This window comes from Pleurodeles waltl, chromosome 5, assembly GCF_031143425.1.
Source record: "Pleurodeles waltl isolate 20211129_DDA chromosome 5, aPleWal1.hap1.20221129, whole genome shotgun sequence".
Lineage (NCBI taxonomy): Eukaryota > Metazoa > Chordata > Amphibia > Caudata > Salamandridae > Pleurodeles > Pleurodeles waltl.
In genome coordinates, this window is record NC_090444.1 from 115,647,549 (window position 1) to 115,664,979 (window position 17,431).

General features: G+C 42.6%; 1 protein-coding gene across 1 annotated transcript in view; it reads left to right on the top strand.

The window, feature by feature from the left end:
- The window catches only part of ADCY3 (adenylate cyclase 3), a 343,040-nt gene that overhangs the window by 218,575 nt on the left and 107,034 nt on the right, over positions 1-17,431 (top strand). The window contains exons 3-4 of the mRNA XM_069233756.1: positions 237-367; positions 7,210-7,321. Of these exons, the coding sequence (XP_069089857.1) occupies positions 237-367; positions 7,210-7,321 (243 nt within the window). The remainder of the gene's footprint in view (positions 1-236; positions 368-7,209; positions 7,322-17,431) is intronic.

Below are 17,431 nucleotides of genomic sequence, written 5' to 3' on the forward strand. Positions count from 1 at the left end.
CTTTTCTCTTTCACCCTCTTTCTTTCAACCCTGTCTCCCATACATCTTTCTGTTTTTTGTTTCACTGTTTTCTATTTCTTTCTCTTTTGTATTTTCTCTCTCAGATCTCTTCCTTATCCCTTTTATTTACCTTCTGTGAACCTCATTTTCTCTCTTTGTTCAGTTCTATGTTTACTCCTTCTCTGCTCCTCTGTCTCTGTTCTCATTATTCTCCCTTTGTCTACTATTTTCACCAGGAACGGCTGCTTCTGTCGATCTTACCGAAGCACATTGCAGACGAGATGTTAAATGACATGAAAAAAGATCAGCAACAGAAAGAACTTCAGCAGTTCAACACCATGTACATGTACCGCCATGAGAATGTCAGGTAGGAAGACACGGACCAGCCCATGCTGCATCACAGCACAACACTTCTCCCACCCTGCCTTATTCTGCATGATAACTTACAAACAGATGCAATTTTCATTTCAGATTAAATATCATATACATAGAATTTGTGATTTAATTAACATGTGTACAACAGGCACTACAAATAAGACTTTCTCGAAGTGAGCAGATGAGATGTAGAGAGCTCATGGCAGGCATGTGCAATAACAACTCAGCAGTCAACCGTGCCCTAGCAGCATAAATAAAGCTTTGCCAATGTTTGTTTGTCCATTGCTTTTGTAACACTTTATTGTTGGGGCACTAATATACAAAAAAACTTGCCTAAAAGCATAAAGCAAACATGTTTGGGTTCAAAAGCACACACTCTCTTGTAGCCTCTATCACAAAAGGAACTACTTTGTGTGTGGTACTGTGATTGTGAAAAAAGAGAATGTTGTCACAGGGTACAAAGGGCTTGCTTTGAATTGAATTGTAGTGTCCATAGAGTGTGACAGCTGTTTAGAAGAGCAAACACTAAATATATGATGGTGTTTCTTACTAACCAAAAGTGAGGGCTTGTGTTTATTTTCACTGGACAGCTAGCTAGCGATCATATCTGGTTAACAGAACAGTGGTATGCCCTAATCATGTCTCAGAGGTTGAGTGTTGGATAACTAACCGCACATCACAGTACCAAACACTGGACACTCAAAAGTACATCACCATCACATCATTAGTTCAATATCATCTGCAAAAAGGAGAGTCTAAATGGTGTTCATTACAAACATTAGCATGTAAGGGTTACAGCAAAGTTAATGAAATGGGCAATTGGCAAACCTGTTGGTTGGCTGCTGCAGTAGCTCTGATCTAGACATGTCTTTTGATAATCCGTTATCTTTGTGCTGTGCCATAGAATTCAGTACCATTACTAAGCCTTTTTAATCTTACCAAAGTGTTCAACTCACAAGCTGCTGAGGCAGTGTCTAGGGCAGTGGCTTCCTACTTTATGACATCTGTGGACCCCCACTTTATCATTACTGGAACCCGGGGACTCCACTGAATGATTATTGGAATTCAGGGACCGCCCACAGAGTCACTAATGGAAGCCGGGGACCCAGGCCTATACATTGTTGATGACTTGAACCACAAAATAATACACAAAAGTTAGAGAAACAAGCACACATACACAAATGATAATACATTTTATTTAAATTGCAAACAAATAAAATACAAATATATATTTTTTAAATGTAAAGGAAGGTAGGAGTTTCTCTAAATTCTATTAAAGCCACACATCGTCCATGGTATATTCTGTTTGATGCACCTGCACCTAATCAATCTGAGGATACTAATTTAACTTTTACCCTCCAATTTCAAATACTTTGACATTTACAGTACGTTTTACATTTTTCAATTGTACATTTAGCCACTTTATTTAAATACACTTTATGTATCTGTTAATATTATTACATTTTCTAAGCAGTCGCGGACCCCGTGAGGAGGCTTCACGGACACCCTGGAGTCCCCGGACCACAGGTTGGGAACAACTGGTCTAGGGGACTGCAAAACACTTGTAAAGCCCATGAAAAAGGGACCTTCAGGAAGAGATAGAGGACTGCATGCTCCTTTTATTAAAGATAGTTTGTGTGAAAAGCATGAGTATGGAGTACAGATGGAACCTGTACATTAAAAGGTGGAATAGATGCAATAACACGCTGAAACAAATATTAGTACATAATATGCAGTAAATTTACTCGTAGTAGACAAATTGCAAGTGCTGGGTTTTGCACTTGGATCACTCAGTCATTTGTACAAATCAACGGAGTCACCCTGAAGATAGCTGATCAACTGAGGAGTCAAGTAGGGATGCAGAAGAATTTTAGAGTTTGGGCAATAGAGAGATTCTGGCATCATGAAAAACAGCACATCGAGTAAAGGTCAACATTCCTAATATTTGAGTATTATGGTGCTTATCAACAAGAAGGCTTGTCCATAAAAATGTTCAAGCAGTGAAATGACTCAAGATATCCTGAAGTGACTACACTTCATGTATTAGTGACAACTTCAGGGCAACCCAATAACTCCTTGCAAGCTTGGCTTTCTGTAAGCAGCAACAATAAGGTGCGGACAAAGGGATCATTCAATATATTATGTTGAACTTCTATGTGTGATAGAAATGGTTTGAGCATACAACAGACAACAAGATAGACAATTTGCAAAACAAAAAATAAAAAAATAAAAAAATTCATTCTTCAGAGACTGTGAACAAGATAGAAAATGAATTATTACCATAAACAGCTTCCTCTGCTCGTCACAAGATCGCATTGTCATGCCCTTGGCCGCTTTGTCCTGGTGGAGAGCAACATGGAGGCCGTCCACTGGACGATCACTTCCATTTATGCCCCTCCCCGCTAGTGCCCCCCACACTAGAGGCCCTTACACACTTACTCCTACAATCCTTCCCGGGGCCCACCCTACTGGGGGGTGACTTCAACTCAGTGATGTACCCCCCGCTGGACTCTAGTAATGCCACTCCCTGCCGCACTGAAGACTTGGCTACTTGGGCCTCCTCTCTGGCCCGTCATTGCCAGATAATTTATACCAGATGGCTGCCCGCTCCCGTAGACTCCAAGAGGTCATCTCCGTGGAGCGTGATCTGTGCCTGGCAGATGATGCCTATGTTGATAACCCCACTGCCCAGCTGAAACATACAGTGGGTTTAAAGAGGCTGGCGCTTTGCCAGAAACATCTAGACACTGCAGTTTCCACACATCTTGTTTCACAAGTCTAGGTCTACGGAGTGGGGATAAAGCTGGGAAGCTCCTACATTGATAGGAGAGCAGGGACCTAGCCCTCTGCCTGATTCCTTCCCTGGCGATGGAGACAGGTCAAGAGATGTCAGACCCACACTCGATCATGCAAGAATTTGCCCACTACTTTACCTGCATCTTTGCCAAATGCCCATTAATTGAAGGTGAATGCCCTCCACCTTATTGTGGAGGACTTACTTCACCCCTGCCTAGTTGACACCGACAAACAGAAACTGGAGGAACCCATCGTGGCGGCCAAAATAATGGTAGCCATTGGAGCACTCCCAACTGGGAAATCACCTGGTCAAACTGCTTCCCACTGGAACTATTTAAGAAATATGCCTCCCTCCTGACCACTCTCTTGCTTGCAATGTACGAAAAAACCCTAGAAGTGGGAGAACTCCCTTACGATCCCTGTGGTGCTACTATCTCTGTCATCCTCAAACCACGGAAACCTCTGGGTCACTGAGGACTGCGGGTCTTATAGGTCTGTCTCCATCCTAACTATGGAATCAAAGCTTCTTGCCATGGTTCTGGTGATCCTATTGGTGAATATCATTATTTCTCTTGTTCGTCCAGAATGGCTTTTTGCCGGGACGCAGTACTCATCACTGCCTTTGTCGGGTACACAATGTGGTTGCCTTATCTGAAGACGTGACGGACCGTTGAGTCTCATCTCGATTGACTTCGAGAAGGCCTTCAATTCGGTCCGCTGTTCCGCTTGTTGGAACGGATGAATTTCGGTCCCCTCTTTTGCTGTTGGGTTCGTACACTGTATTCAGGTTTCTGGGCAAAGGTCCATGTAAATGGGGTATCCTCCTGCACTATCCTTGTGGAGTGTGGCACGAGGCTGGGTTGCCCTCTCTCACCCATCCTCTTTGTACTCGCCAACGAGCCTCTGACGGGGTGGATCCAATGGGATGCCCAGCCCTGTGGCTTCCCCTGCCTGGATGGTCTGAAGACCGGATCTCACACTAAGCGGATGACTGGCTTGTCTGCATGAAAGACCTCGATCTCCTGCCTTCTGCACATATTACAAGTCTATGCCGATGCCTCCAGCCTCATGGTGAACTGGTCCAAGTCCTTTTACACTCCCCTCTGGAACACTCACAATGATATCAGGGCCATAACTGCGTTCCATTGGTCTACCAGTCATTTCCAATACCTGGGAATACAGATCGCCTACACCCAGTAACAAGCTTGAACCTTAACATCACGCATTTTGTTGCCAGTGCCAGAAGGAGCATGGCCCATCGGGCCACTCTTCTGCTCAATGTAGCTGGCAGGGGAGCATTACTTAAAATGATCTGACTACCAAGATTTCACTACATCTTGCAAAGTTATTTTCACAGCATCCCCCTTCCTTCTTCAGCACACTACAGTCTGAGGTGACGCATTATGTCTGGGCTGCTGGTCTACCACTTATCTTCTTCCGCAAATGCATGTTGCACCCACACAATGGTGGGCTTAGGTTCCCCGACCTCCACTTATATTATTGGGCCAGTCCCCTTCTCCCCATCACTGACTGGTTCTTCGCTGACCGTGGAGCTCTCCCATAGCAGCACAACTCAGTGCATTGGAACTTTATGGTACTCTGTCTTTTCTACAACCGCACCGTCCCCATCAACCTGCCCCTGGCTACCAGTGTAGCCCTGCTCACGTGGCACCAGTCATTGAGGTGGACTGGATGGCATGGGGTGCCAATGGCAATGACACCACTTTTGGTGGGGTCCTGCCTCCTCCAGACTGCTGCCTTGGATAGTTTTCATGCATGTGACTCCGTAGGTCTTTCAGCACTGGGGAATGTCTGGACAGGCAAGTCTATGTGTACGTTACCGCATGTTATGGACACCTGCGCTATTCACACGTCACAATTCTTTCAGTTTTTACAGCTACAACATGCCCTGGAAACTTCCCTTGATTCTGAGATACCCCTCCCCCATGCCTACCCCCTGGAAATGCATTTATTGGAATTGAGGTTGGTCAGGAAGGGAGTATCTTGCCTCTACAGTTCACTAGTAAATAATACTCCCAACCCCATGATTACCCTAGAAGAGAGATGGGAGTGAGACTTGAGCCCCCTACATGAAGACAACTGGGTGGGAGCAAAAATGGCCGCTCGATCCCTAGCAATATCAATGAAGCTCTGCCTCATTCACTATAATCTCCCAATGGCTGCATATCATGAGAGGCACACTGCCGCCGAATTGTTGGCTGCGCCAAAATCCACTGGGCACTTCCTTTCATATGGCGTGGGATTGCTCAATTATTCAAACATACTGGTCACGCATTTGCACTACTATCTCCCACAGCGTGAACAGGTCAATTCCCTTAGACCCGAAATTATTCCTGTTTGGCTTGCTGGACACTTGGGGAGGGAGTTGCTATGTTCGGCAGCTTGTTAGACTGTCTCGTTATCACGAAGAGACACATTCTGACACTGGCCGCCGTCCCCACCATTACTTGAGTGGGCACGGGGAATGGACCATTGCTGCTAAAAAATATGTTTTATAAATTCTGGGGATGCCCAGATAAGCACAACAAAATATGGGGTGAATGGCTGACATGTTCAGAATCTTTGTCTTCTGCACTGTGAATTTTCTATTGCATACTTATGTAGTTTCGTTACCTGGGTACTGCGAGATTGGTCTTAATGCAGCACTGTCAATTTTTGTTTATTTATTTTTCCTTTATTATGCAACTTGAAGATCAATGAACAGTTATATAAAAATAAAATAGTGGTTTGTTAGATCGGTCAGCCTGAGACTGGTCTTACTCTAAACTTTTTGCCTTTACTTTTCTATTTTTCTGAATTCGTTTTTGCTGGTGTTAGGACTGTGTGTACTTTACCACTGCTAACCGGTGCTAAATTGCTGGTTAAACATTAAAACATGGTAACATTGCCTTACACCTGAATGCCAAATTTAATTTACTCATAATCTACTTATAAGTCCCTAGTAAAGTGGTATAATATATACCCAGGGCCTGCAGCTCTTATTGTGTCACCCACTTAAGTAGCCCCTTAAAACATGTCTCACTTCTGCCATTGCAGTCTGAATGCAGTTTTACACTGGCAATTGGACTTGGCAATATGACGTCCTTGCTAGGCCTTAAACTCCCCTTTTATTGCATATACGTCACCCTACGGTAGGCCCTAGGTAGGCCAGATGACAGGGTGCTTTGTAATTAAAAGGTTGGATATGTACCTTTAAGTTTTCTAGCTGGTCCCATTCTCAAGATAAAGTGTTAGTATTTTAATATGTGCTCTGATTTTCTGCAGAGACCATCTAAGCCTGCCACAGTGTAAAATGTTTTCGGTCCATGTCACTGTAGAGACATGGTAATTCATTTTCTACATGTCCCACTTTTAATTAGCATGCACCCTACCGTATGGGCTACAAGGTGTACATAGCAGTGACTTACTAATATTTAAAGCAAGGACTTTACTTGTTAAAATGGTTCTCTTGAAAGGTCGCACTGCAGGTTTAAACTACAGCAGTTAGGCTACAATGGTAGGTCTGAAGCCAATGTTTCCTTTCTCACTCTAGTGGATGGCAGCATAAGTGCTGCAGTCCACAGTGACATTTAAACTTTTTGTTAAAGTGTATTTTCTGAAGCTTATTGTATGGCTTCATAAGAAAGTTAAATAAGCAAATCAGGAATTAGCCAACTTCTGCATGTTTTAGAGTCAGAGCTCATACACTGGGCAGCACTGCCCCAGCGTGCAGAAACTAAAAAACAATCAAATTCAGCAAAAAAATGGCTTTGACCACGAAAATGTGGGCATTTTCTCACACGATATGCACTAATGAGCAGAATAATTTACTTTCTTTGTTCTGTGTTTGTGGTATCACAGCCTCCACCATACAAGCTCACATCTTGGACTGCCAAGACAAGAACCTCTTTATTTTTCAGAAATTATTTCCAAAAAGCATTTTCTTTTTCCAGGCACAGGTGGTATCCTCTTTGTGTTGTCATGGTGTAAGACTCAGTCTTTGCTCTCCTTGACCGGTTCTCTTACTTCTTCTTGCAGCATACTCTTCGCTGATATTGTGGGCTTCACTCAGCTGTCCTCGTCCTGCACTGCCCATGAACTGGTCAAGCTGCTGAATGAACTCTTTGCCCGCTTTGATAAACTTGCAGCTGTAAGTATCCCCTAGCAAACTTTACATTGAGAATGCGTAGAAGTCTTCATCTGAACTGTTGCGTCCAGTATCTTGTTTTTGTGTCTTGGTGTTCATTGATTTTGCAGGGCTGGGTTGAACAAGACTCACATAACCACTTTTTGTTATCCTTGGGGCAGCTATTCTTGTCCCTAATTCAGAGAAATATGTATCCCTGGCAAAAAAACATGCATTTCATTCTTAACCCTTGAATGGTTCATCCATGCCTTTCCCCAGTATCTTCTGCCTCCCAAATAAGTGATATATTATGAGCAACTTTTTGTGTTTGTAGTTGGTGGGATTTGGAATTAGAAAGAAATAGAGGAGCTATTCAAGAGTTTGAAAAAGTAATAAAAAATATAACTTTTCTTTGGATGTAAGAGATAGAGGCAGAAGTGCATGTCTGTGGGATGAGGCTTCACCACAATTAGTAGCGGCTGGGATTTGGAAGACTGGTGACATGGCTCTAGTGTTTTGTCAAGCCCCCCTGAATTTCTCCACTCACCTCAATTTGCTGCAGATCAAATAGGGTTTAGTTGTTGCAAAACATGTGCTTCTGTTATTGAGCAAGTCATTTGTGTCAGAAATTGATCTGTGACAAAAACAAATCAATACACGTATTACAGAGTTATGCAGCAAAATTAGGGTGCAAATCCAGAAGCACTTTGTGTTTGTGGTGGAATAACATTTTGCCAATTGCTCCTTTTCTCTTCAGAATTAAACATTTCCCCATTTCTTTTGAGGGACGCTTGCATTTATAGTGCATGCAAGGAATATCATTTCGAAATATTTACATACGTTGCTGCCATATTATTACATGAACCTTAAACTACGTAGGATGTAGATTAAGCTGTTATCGTTCAAGGTGTGCATGCATGGATTGTAGCTGAACATTAGGAACTTTACTTGGCTTGGAACATCTTCAGCCCACTGGTTTGCTTCCTGCCCTTCTTTGCCAGGCTGAGCCCCTGCCCCCCTATTACTAGCACTGCAGTTTGTGGGTGACACCTGGGGCACTGTTAAGGTCAGAGTCATTCAGTCACCTGTGTGCCTGCCCATTGCTCTCCCAATCCTTGAATCTGCTCGTAGCTGTGAAGGCCCCTTCTGTGGGTAGCGCTGGGATTTAGGTGGTTTCAGAGATGGGGCTTTGGTGGTACCATCTTCCAAGTTCCATCTTTAAATATTGAGAACTAGCTTTCGGGCCCCAGCTTCATGCAAGAGACATCTTAGAAATGACTTTACCCAGGCTTGTCTGACTAGTCATGTGTGTGTCTGTTATCCTCAATTCCCTGGTGATGAACCCATTGCTTGAACACCAGGCTGTCTGTCATTCGAAACATTTCCAGCGTTATCCTCACTAAAGTCGGCAGCACAGTCTCATTCAACGAACAGCTGTAAATTATGTTTGGGTACCAGTTTCAGAAGTATTCTTCCTCTTCTTGTCTCATGCAGTATTATAAGAGGATTCCTTTAGCATCTGTTGGGCTTTTGTAATACTGCAGCTTCAGGACTTAATAGAACAAAGCATCGTCCCTGCCCTCTTCCTTCCCAGAAAGCCATCAGTGCTTCCTTCAGCCCAGCCCACACAGGTGTCCACACGCAATAACAGATTGGATTCTCGAAATCAGGGTTCTGCAAAGTCGGTTCTGGAGAGGCAGGTCCATGCCAGATTTTTAGCATATCCATATTTAGAAAATTGTAGATTTCTGAAACATCTTTTATCTAAATGAGGATATGCTAAAAATCTGGCATGGACCCGGCTCTCCAGGACCGACTTTGCAGAACCCTGCTCCAGATGATAGACATTTCAGCTCCCCAAGATCAGTGTTTACCTCTCACGTGGATACAGTTGAAATCCTCTCACAATATCACTATCCTCCGTGTGAGTGCACAGTAATCACATCCAGAGGAAGAATTCAGCCTTAAAAATGAGTACGAGAAGGCCCATAAAGCTGAAGTGGTGCAATTGATTTAGGAGGCTTTCGATGGCACAAAATTGGTCAGGGGGCTAAAAATAGAAACGTGAGCTCAAGGGGCTGCAACAGAATATACAGCAGAAAGAAACTGTTCACTCTAGTTCACAGCAGTAGACAATATACTAGATCAGTGGTTCCCAACCTGTGGTCCGGGGACCCCTGGGGGTCCGCGAAGCCTCCTCAGGGGGTCCGCGACTGCTCAGAAAATACACTAAAATTAACAGATTAGGTCCCCAGCTTTCAGTAATGGCTTAGTAGGGGGTCCCCGGATTCCAATAATGATTCAGTGGGGGTCCCCGGGTTCCAGTAATGATAAAGTGGGGGTTCACAGATGTGAAAAGGTTGGGAACCATTGTACTAGATAAATAAAGACTTGGGAGACTGAGTTTGGAAAATGAGAGTTGAATATCAGAACTAGAACCAGAAATAAAGCAGAATCATGGTTAATTAATCTGCTTGGATCCTAATCAGCAATATGAAGACAGGAAAGAAGAACAAGCTACCGTCTGATAACCAATGATGTGGATGGAAATTCATTGCAGAAACAGTGCAGATTAGAGCACATTTCACTATAAGAGGAAAACTAGAAGAAAATCTGTGGAAACTGCATAAAGGTATGACCAGATTGGAAGAAAACAGAAACATAATCCGGAGCTCAAAAGGTCACATCTGTTTCTGCAGCAACATCTGACTTTGAGATTCAAGATTAGGCTTAAATCAGAAAGCAACACCTAGTACCACTCAACTGCTGTATTGAGAAGATATTAGAGCGTACTCCAGAGTAAGCGGTAACCATATGATAGGCAGACTCTGTCAGTGTTATCATTCTCTATCATACCAGATGGGCTGGTTCTGAGGCAATCAATGTTGCCATCTCCCCAAAGTCCAAATGAGAAAGTACGCTAGGTTTGTACCCAGATGCCCACCGAGTATTCCTTGCATTCTGCGTTTATGTCCTCTGTGCATAAACTCTGACTGCAAAACAAGTCCTGATAATAAGTTTTTAATAATTTAATTTAATTTAATAATTTTGTTTCAGTAAGTCACTCAAAAGGGTCTGAAAAAACCCCAAACCCTCTTATGATCAGTGCAGAGTGGGCACTGCCCCTTACCTAAGCAGTGCAAATGCCTAGAACCCTTTTTGGCATGCTATACCTCTTTCTATTGATGGGACCCAAGTCAAAATGTGAGGTATGGAGAAAGTTAATTTACTGTTTGGGCATACGTCGTTTAGCTCATGAACACAATATATACAGAAAAAAGTAGCAACAAGTGTAAATTACAGGAGCAAGGAGGTGCTAAAAACTAGAGGGGAAAACTAAAATGAGAAACTATACCTACATAGCAGTGGGAAACTACATTAGCTGCTGAGGAGGGGCACCCTCGATGTTCTTTCTGTTTCCACCAGCTTCAGATGCCCACAGTGTGGAATTTAAGGAATACCAGGAAGAAAGACAGGGATTATTGAAAAGGTGAGCACTGGGAGAAGCGCAGCGGGTGGGGACCTGGAGAGAATTACTGGAGCGCGGATGAAGAGAAGAGGGGTAGAAGGTAAGTAGGGCATGGTCCAGGGAAGAACAGGAGAACATATAGCGGTGGTAGATGTGAGGAAAAGGACTAAGAAGGGAAAGGGAATGAAAAATAAATGTATGAGGCCGAAACCAAAGGACTCAGGGGGGAACCACTCAAAAAATGAGAACAAGCATGCAAATATTTGCCACAGAAGAGAATACACAAATAAAAAAACAAGCCCAAATGGTAGTAGAAAGTAGTCACTAGAGACAGTGGTAGCCACCATTTTGAAAGCTTCCAGGCAGGAGAGTAACCTACCCTTTGCAAAATGAACTGATAATTGGAAAGGTACTGAAGCATTATTCTGAATGAACGCGTCACTGATATCTAACTAGCACCACTACACCTCTCAGACAACCCACAAAAACAGCTGAATATGTATTTGGAATTACCGCATACAAATCTGCAATTTCCATCATGCAGTGGAATGTGAAAACCTGAACTATTGAATACGGCATTTAGGATGCAACATCTGATATGTGAAAAACACACAACTACAAGATTTACAGTGCAGTGCAAGAGCGGTGCAAGAAATAGAAACACTAGGACCCCATACATTCTGGTCAAAGCGTGGCAGCAGAAAAAGGTTGCAGTCAATTTGGAGTCTGACAGTCAATTGATAGGTTTTTTTTTTTTTTTTTTAAAGAAAATAGCAAGAAGGACACATTTTGACTGTAAACTCTGTGTTACTTAATTGAGATTAGTGATCCTGGTGCAGAGATCTTTGTGGGCCCAGCAATTTCAGAGAATAATAATAATGGTGAAATTGCTGGAGAAAACTTTTTTTAACTGGTCACAGTTTTGACTTATCATTAGCATAGAGGGTTACTGTGGCCCTCATTATGACCCTGGCGGTCCATGGACCACCAGGGCTGCGGTGGCAGTCTCACTGCCACAGGACCGGCAGTGCAGACTGCCATATTACGACCGCAGCAGTTTGGCCACTGCCAAACTGCTGCATCCCCGCCCGTCTTGCCACTTTACCACGGCCCGCCGGGCTGCAGGTTTCCAGCTGCAGCCCGGCGGGAGTCGAATAACCGCAGAGGTTATTCTAACTGGGGACACCGCCAGCATTTTTCTGGTGGTCTCACTGCGTTCCTGTCGCCGGGATACCTCCCCAAACACCTCCGCACACACGCATGTATGGACCCACACACACACAATCAGACACACCCCCACTCACACACGCACTCACAACATACACCCCTATTGACACGTATACATACCCATGCACATCTCACACACATGCATCCATCCCACCGCCCCTCCTTTCAACTACATACATACACAACCCCCCACTTATCTTCACACAGCCGCACCCCCACCCCCAATCGTACCTCACTGCACGCGCACACACACACACCATATACACATACAAACATACACGCATCTCCACGCGTGCACTCACACCCCCTTACCCTATACTCATTCACCCATGCAAACAAGCCCACCCCCATCCACATGCATACACACATGCATCACCACATTTACACACAGACACACACGCACGCACACACACACACAATCACTCCCCCTCCCACCACCCACACATTCATGACACACATACACACACTCACACACACCCATTCACATACCCCCAACCCCTGTCCCCTTGCGGATGACACTTACCTTGTCCAACGAGGTGCTCCTCTGTGAGGGGACAGGATCTGGCACCACCACCACCGGCACCGCCACGGCAGAAAAAGACCGCTGCATAGAATTACTTGTCGTAATTCTGTGGCGTCTTTTTCTGGCATGGCAGTGCCGGCAGTGGAACCACCTAAGGGCCGCTGTAGTGAATGCCACTGGATATCTGACCGCCAGCAGTGAAGATATCGGTTGGCAGTCATAATACCGCAGTCGGAAGACCGCCAGCACTGTCAGTCTTCCGGTGGCCGCGGCCACAGTTGCGGCGGTCTTCGGAAAAGACCGCCACAGTCATACTGAGGGCCTGTGTCTGCTGCAAACCACAACGTGTAGCATGCAGAGAAAAGATTTGTATTTCATGTGGATAGATCAACAGGTCACTGCTTTTTCCCAGGGATCCCTTTGTCATTTTCAGTTCATAAGTTACAGTTCTTCTAATATAGTACATTGAGCAAGAAACCCACCTCAAGGAGGGTTTTGTATGATTTCATAGAAAGGTGATTTATTGGAATGCCATTACTGAGAAATAATTTCACTAAACTGTTTAACGGAAATTTGCAGGATGAATGGCATTTATATTTGATACAAACCAATGATTACAATGTATTTTGTTCAGAAATTTGCCTTTTTATGCTCAGAGTTTAGGTGTAAGTCTATTCGGTGTAGATTTTACTTTCAGAAACATTTTTGACAGAGGTATTTATTTCAGTGATTTACTTTAGGGGATATTACTTCAGATGCATATCTTTTACATTGTCAATTACTCCAGATGCTTTTAATTTGCTGACTATTGATCCCTCCTCACAACTCTTAAACATTATGCATCCTTGTCTCTTAAAAGACCTTCACCATGCATAAGCAACTCCCATCCCTGGTCCCTAACCTACACTCATTCCTGAACCCAAAAAGCACTTTCTACCCCTAAACTCCACCCATCCCTGAACCAAGAAAAAACCCTCACCACACCTAAACTACACCAATCTCTGACCCCTAAAAAAAAAAATGTATGCCTAAACCCCACGCATCCTTGATCCCTTAAAATTCTTCACCACCCCTAAACTGCATCCATTCCTGAACCCTAAAAAACTCTCACCATCCTTAACACCAATCACTGACCCCTATATTCAAAACTCCTCACCATTCTTAACAATCTATCACCCTGGTTCCCTAGAAACCCTTTACCACCCCTAAACTCTACCCATTGCTAAACCTTAAAAAAACCCTCACCAGCTCAAAACTCCTCCCATACATGAACCCTAAAAAAAAACCAAAACTCCAGTCAGTGCTGAATCCTAAAAATCCCTAACTACTCGTAAACTCCACTGATCTGTTAACCCTAAAAAACCCTCCCCACCCCTAAACTCCACCTAGTCCTGATCGCTAAAATCCTCACATCCCTAAACACCAGCTAATCATGAATCCTAACATCTCTTTCTACATCTGAACTCCACCCATCCCTGACCCTAAAAACCCCTCCCTACCCCTAAACATCAGCCATCCCTGAACCCAAAAACCCTTCCTAAACCTAAGCTCCACCCAATTTAAAGTAATTTCAGATTTTTCCTAAAAAGCGTCTTTACTTTAAAATGTTTGCTTTAATTTTCATTTTTTTATATTTGCTCAAAATTGATTTTAATGATTTGGTCTCTTCCAATGTGGTTTCTCAATTTTCATTCTTCCATTACCTCACATACAGCAGTCAAGGGCTGCATGAATACTGCAAGGCATGTTTTTTTCAATCTTTTGTTATTCTAAGGTTCCTGGAAAGGGTTGCTTTGAACAGTGAGAAAGTCTTTTTAGTACAAACAACCCCAACCACTGTGTTAAGCTGTAAATCCTGATTGTGTTTCTCCAGACCACGCACGCTTACAAGTATGATGAAAAAGGTTAGAGAAAATATTTTCAAGACATTACAGTCTGTAGGATAAATATCATGAAGCATGAAGAACACTCAAAGGTCTATAATTAATGGAGGTTCAGAGAAGCACAGGCGTGTTTTTACAAACACTTTAGCAATAAAAACTAGAGTGTGAGAAGGAGTTGACTATTGCCAAAGAAGAGTTCAGAAAAGCTTGATCAGTACCTGTGGTCTGAAAGGTGAAGCCAGTGAGAACTGCGAACTGACTTAAAAACAGATAAAGTAAAATAAATGATGAAAGGGATCAAAAGGGAGTGATTAGAAAAAAAAAAAACATGAATGAATAAACTAAAATATCATTCCTATGTAATTGCCTTCCTTGTGAAACATTTGAATATCCTGGATGAAGAGAATGCAGAGTGCTTCTTTTACCTCAGATAGTAAATCGTTTGATACTTGTAGTAGAACATGGGTGACTTGCAGGTAGACTGGTAATCATGACATGGACATTGTTTCATGCACCAACGATTAGTTAAGTGGTGACCGATGAGGGGAAAGGGCGAGGTTTTATAATAAAATCAGAAGTGCAGTGCCGCAGCAGTCCATAATGAGGATGTAATAATTTAACATACTTTTACAGAATAAATTGGTTTATTGTAATTGAGATGCCACCGTGCGATAAACATTAAAATACAGTTTCACAAGTAAAATGTAACTTTCTGCAGCCCCTTCACAGTCAAAAAAGTCCTAATCGATAACATTTCTGATTTTAAAAACAGTGTTACATTTGTACAAATTTCATTCACAAAACTGAATTTAAGTAAATGTGCAATTGTTCTTACGTTGGCTTTTTCTAGTACAGTTTTGAATGATGAAGGATTTCTTAACGTAGTAGCATAGTGCCTATATTGTATGAATGCAGAGCACGTACTCATCAGTGTTTATTCCACCATTCTATTTAGTCCGCTCCTCATTCACGATTAAAACTTTCCATTGAATGAATCTAAACCTCACAAACCAAGCACTCACAGAAGGAGAGTGAAAGTTTAGTAGCTACTACCAGGCTAAGACAATGGAGAATGCTGTGCAATTCCTCCAGTCTCTTCTCACAAGCCGAGAGATGACAAGTATTTTGTACTTATGGTGCACTCCTTTACTAAGCCATTTTGATCACACAAATATTTTTTATAAATGAAATCATCATTTTGAAATATCAAAATATTGAACCACAGATATCTGTGTACTGGCGGTTCCGTGTTACGCAATATTGGCTTTGTAAGATGAGGCGGGCCTCTTTTAAAGCAGCTTCAGTAAATATTTGTTTCTGTTTTTTGTCAGTTGTTCTGCAAACGCCCGATGTCCTCAAATGCCGATGGTGGCCCAGCCTGTGGAGTGGACCTCCTCAGTGATAAGAAGCTAAATTAGCTCTATTATTCATCATCTGGTTAGAACATTAGGCCGCAAGTTAAAAAAAAAAAATGATTCTGGCTTTAAAAGCTACTTAACTTATGGTAAAGGTTCTTATTAGTCACTAAATAAAAGAATAAGATTGAGGAGTCTACAACTCTTTGTACAAGTGTTTACAGCCGCCGCTGTCCTCAGCGCCTTATCATGCGCCATCCAGACTAAACCAATTTTAACGTTTTTCCCAAATATTTGTAACTCCTACATGCTCCAGCCACTGCTCAGTTGGGGTTCATCTAAACTGTGATTTTCTCCTTCTAAAACCATTTTTTGGGATTAATATTTAAACTGTTTAAACAATTATAGTGTTGCAGAACCTATAACAGCCTCTGCAAACTGTACTGTACTCTACTCTCTGTGTGCTTGTCTGTGTGCACCACCGAGCTAATCAGTAATGAATCCAGTTGTGAGGGGCAAACCAACAGAAGTATCTTAGAACTTTGCTGCATGGGCCACAAATACCTGAGGAACATTAAGGGCAAAATGCAGTGTTGCTTCTCCTTATGTTGTTTTTGAGTTAAGTACTTTTAAACACACCCAACTATCAAAATACAGATTTCTGATAATTGTTAACAAATCCGGATCCATACTACTTATGGTAACTTTGACCATAAAATGACAATTTATTACATTTGCTTCAAGGCAATAGCAGTTAAGGCCAAAGTAATATTTGCTCAGGAAGCTTTAGGTTGTAAATCTGCCTTGAGAGATTGAAGCTAGCTTTTTGTTCAGTCAATTCTTTCAATATCTTAAGAGAGTGGTATGATCAAGGTTGAAAAAATGAACTCTGTTGGTGCACTCATTGTGGAGGTGGCTGGTATTGAGAAGGCTCTTTTTTATTGGTGGTGGAGGACTCTACTTCCAAACCTGTGGAAAAGGACCTGAAATGTAGGAAAGGTTACTTTCATATAGATAGCATAGATGTTATTATTGTGTTAAACAACCAGCCAGTGCTAAGGAGGTGACTGATGTGATAGTGCTAGGGGGTTATGGTAAGATTTCACACTGCACCTTAACAGGGCTAGGATGAGACTGTCTAAAATCCCACAGTTTCACTGTTTGGTAACATTGCCAAACTCATTCAGGATATTGTTTCAAAGATAATGAAGGAATGCAATATACAACATAACACACTTCTATTAAGTTTGTTTAACAGAATAACATGCAACCTGCAGAGGATGAAATCCTAAAAATAAGGGAAATGTATTCCTTTACACGACTGTTCGCAAAACAACTCATAGTACCTGAAGTGAGAGTGAATATTATATACAGCTGCCGAACTGGTGCTTAGGGTTGGAGGATCAAAATAAAAACACATTTATGTATAAACTACAGTCAATGGGCAGTGAAAAATTGTCATGGATGTTGATTCACGAAAATGCCAGGGATAAAGGAAGTGAGGTCACTCATCATATGACTCCCCCCCCCCCGGGGCATCAGAGTTTGCACCTCTGTCCCGACATTAGTCCCCCACGAACCGCTAGTTTGCTGACGATTGAAGGACAAGGAAAGGACACTGCAGAAAGTAAACAGGACTCATAGAGCTAAATTTCCTTTAACTTTCAGCTGTTGTTT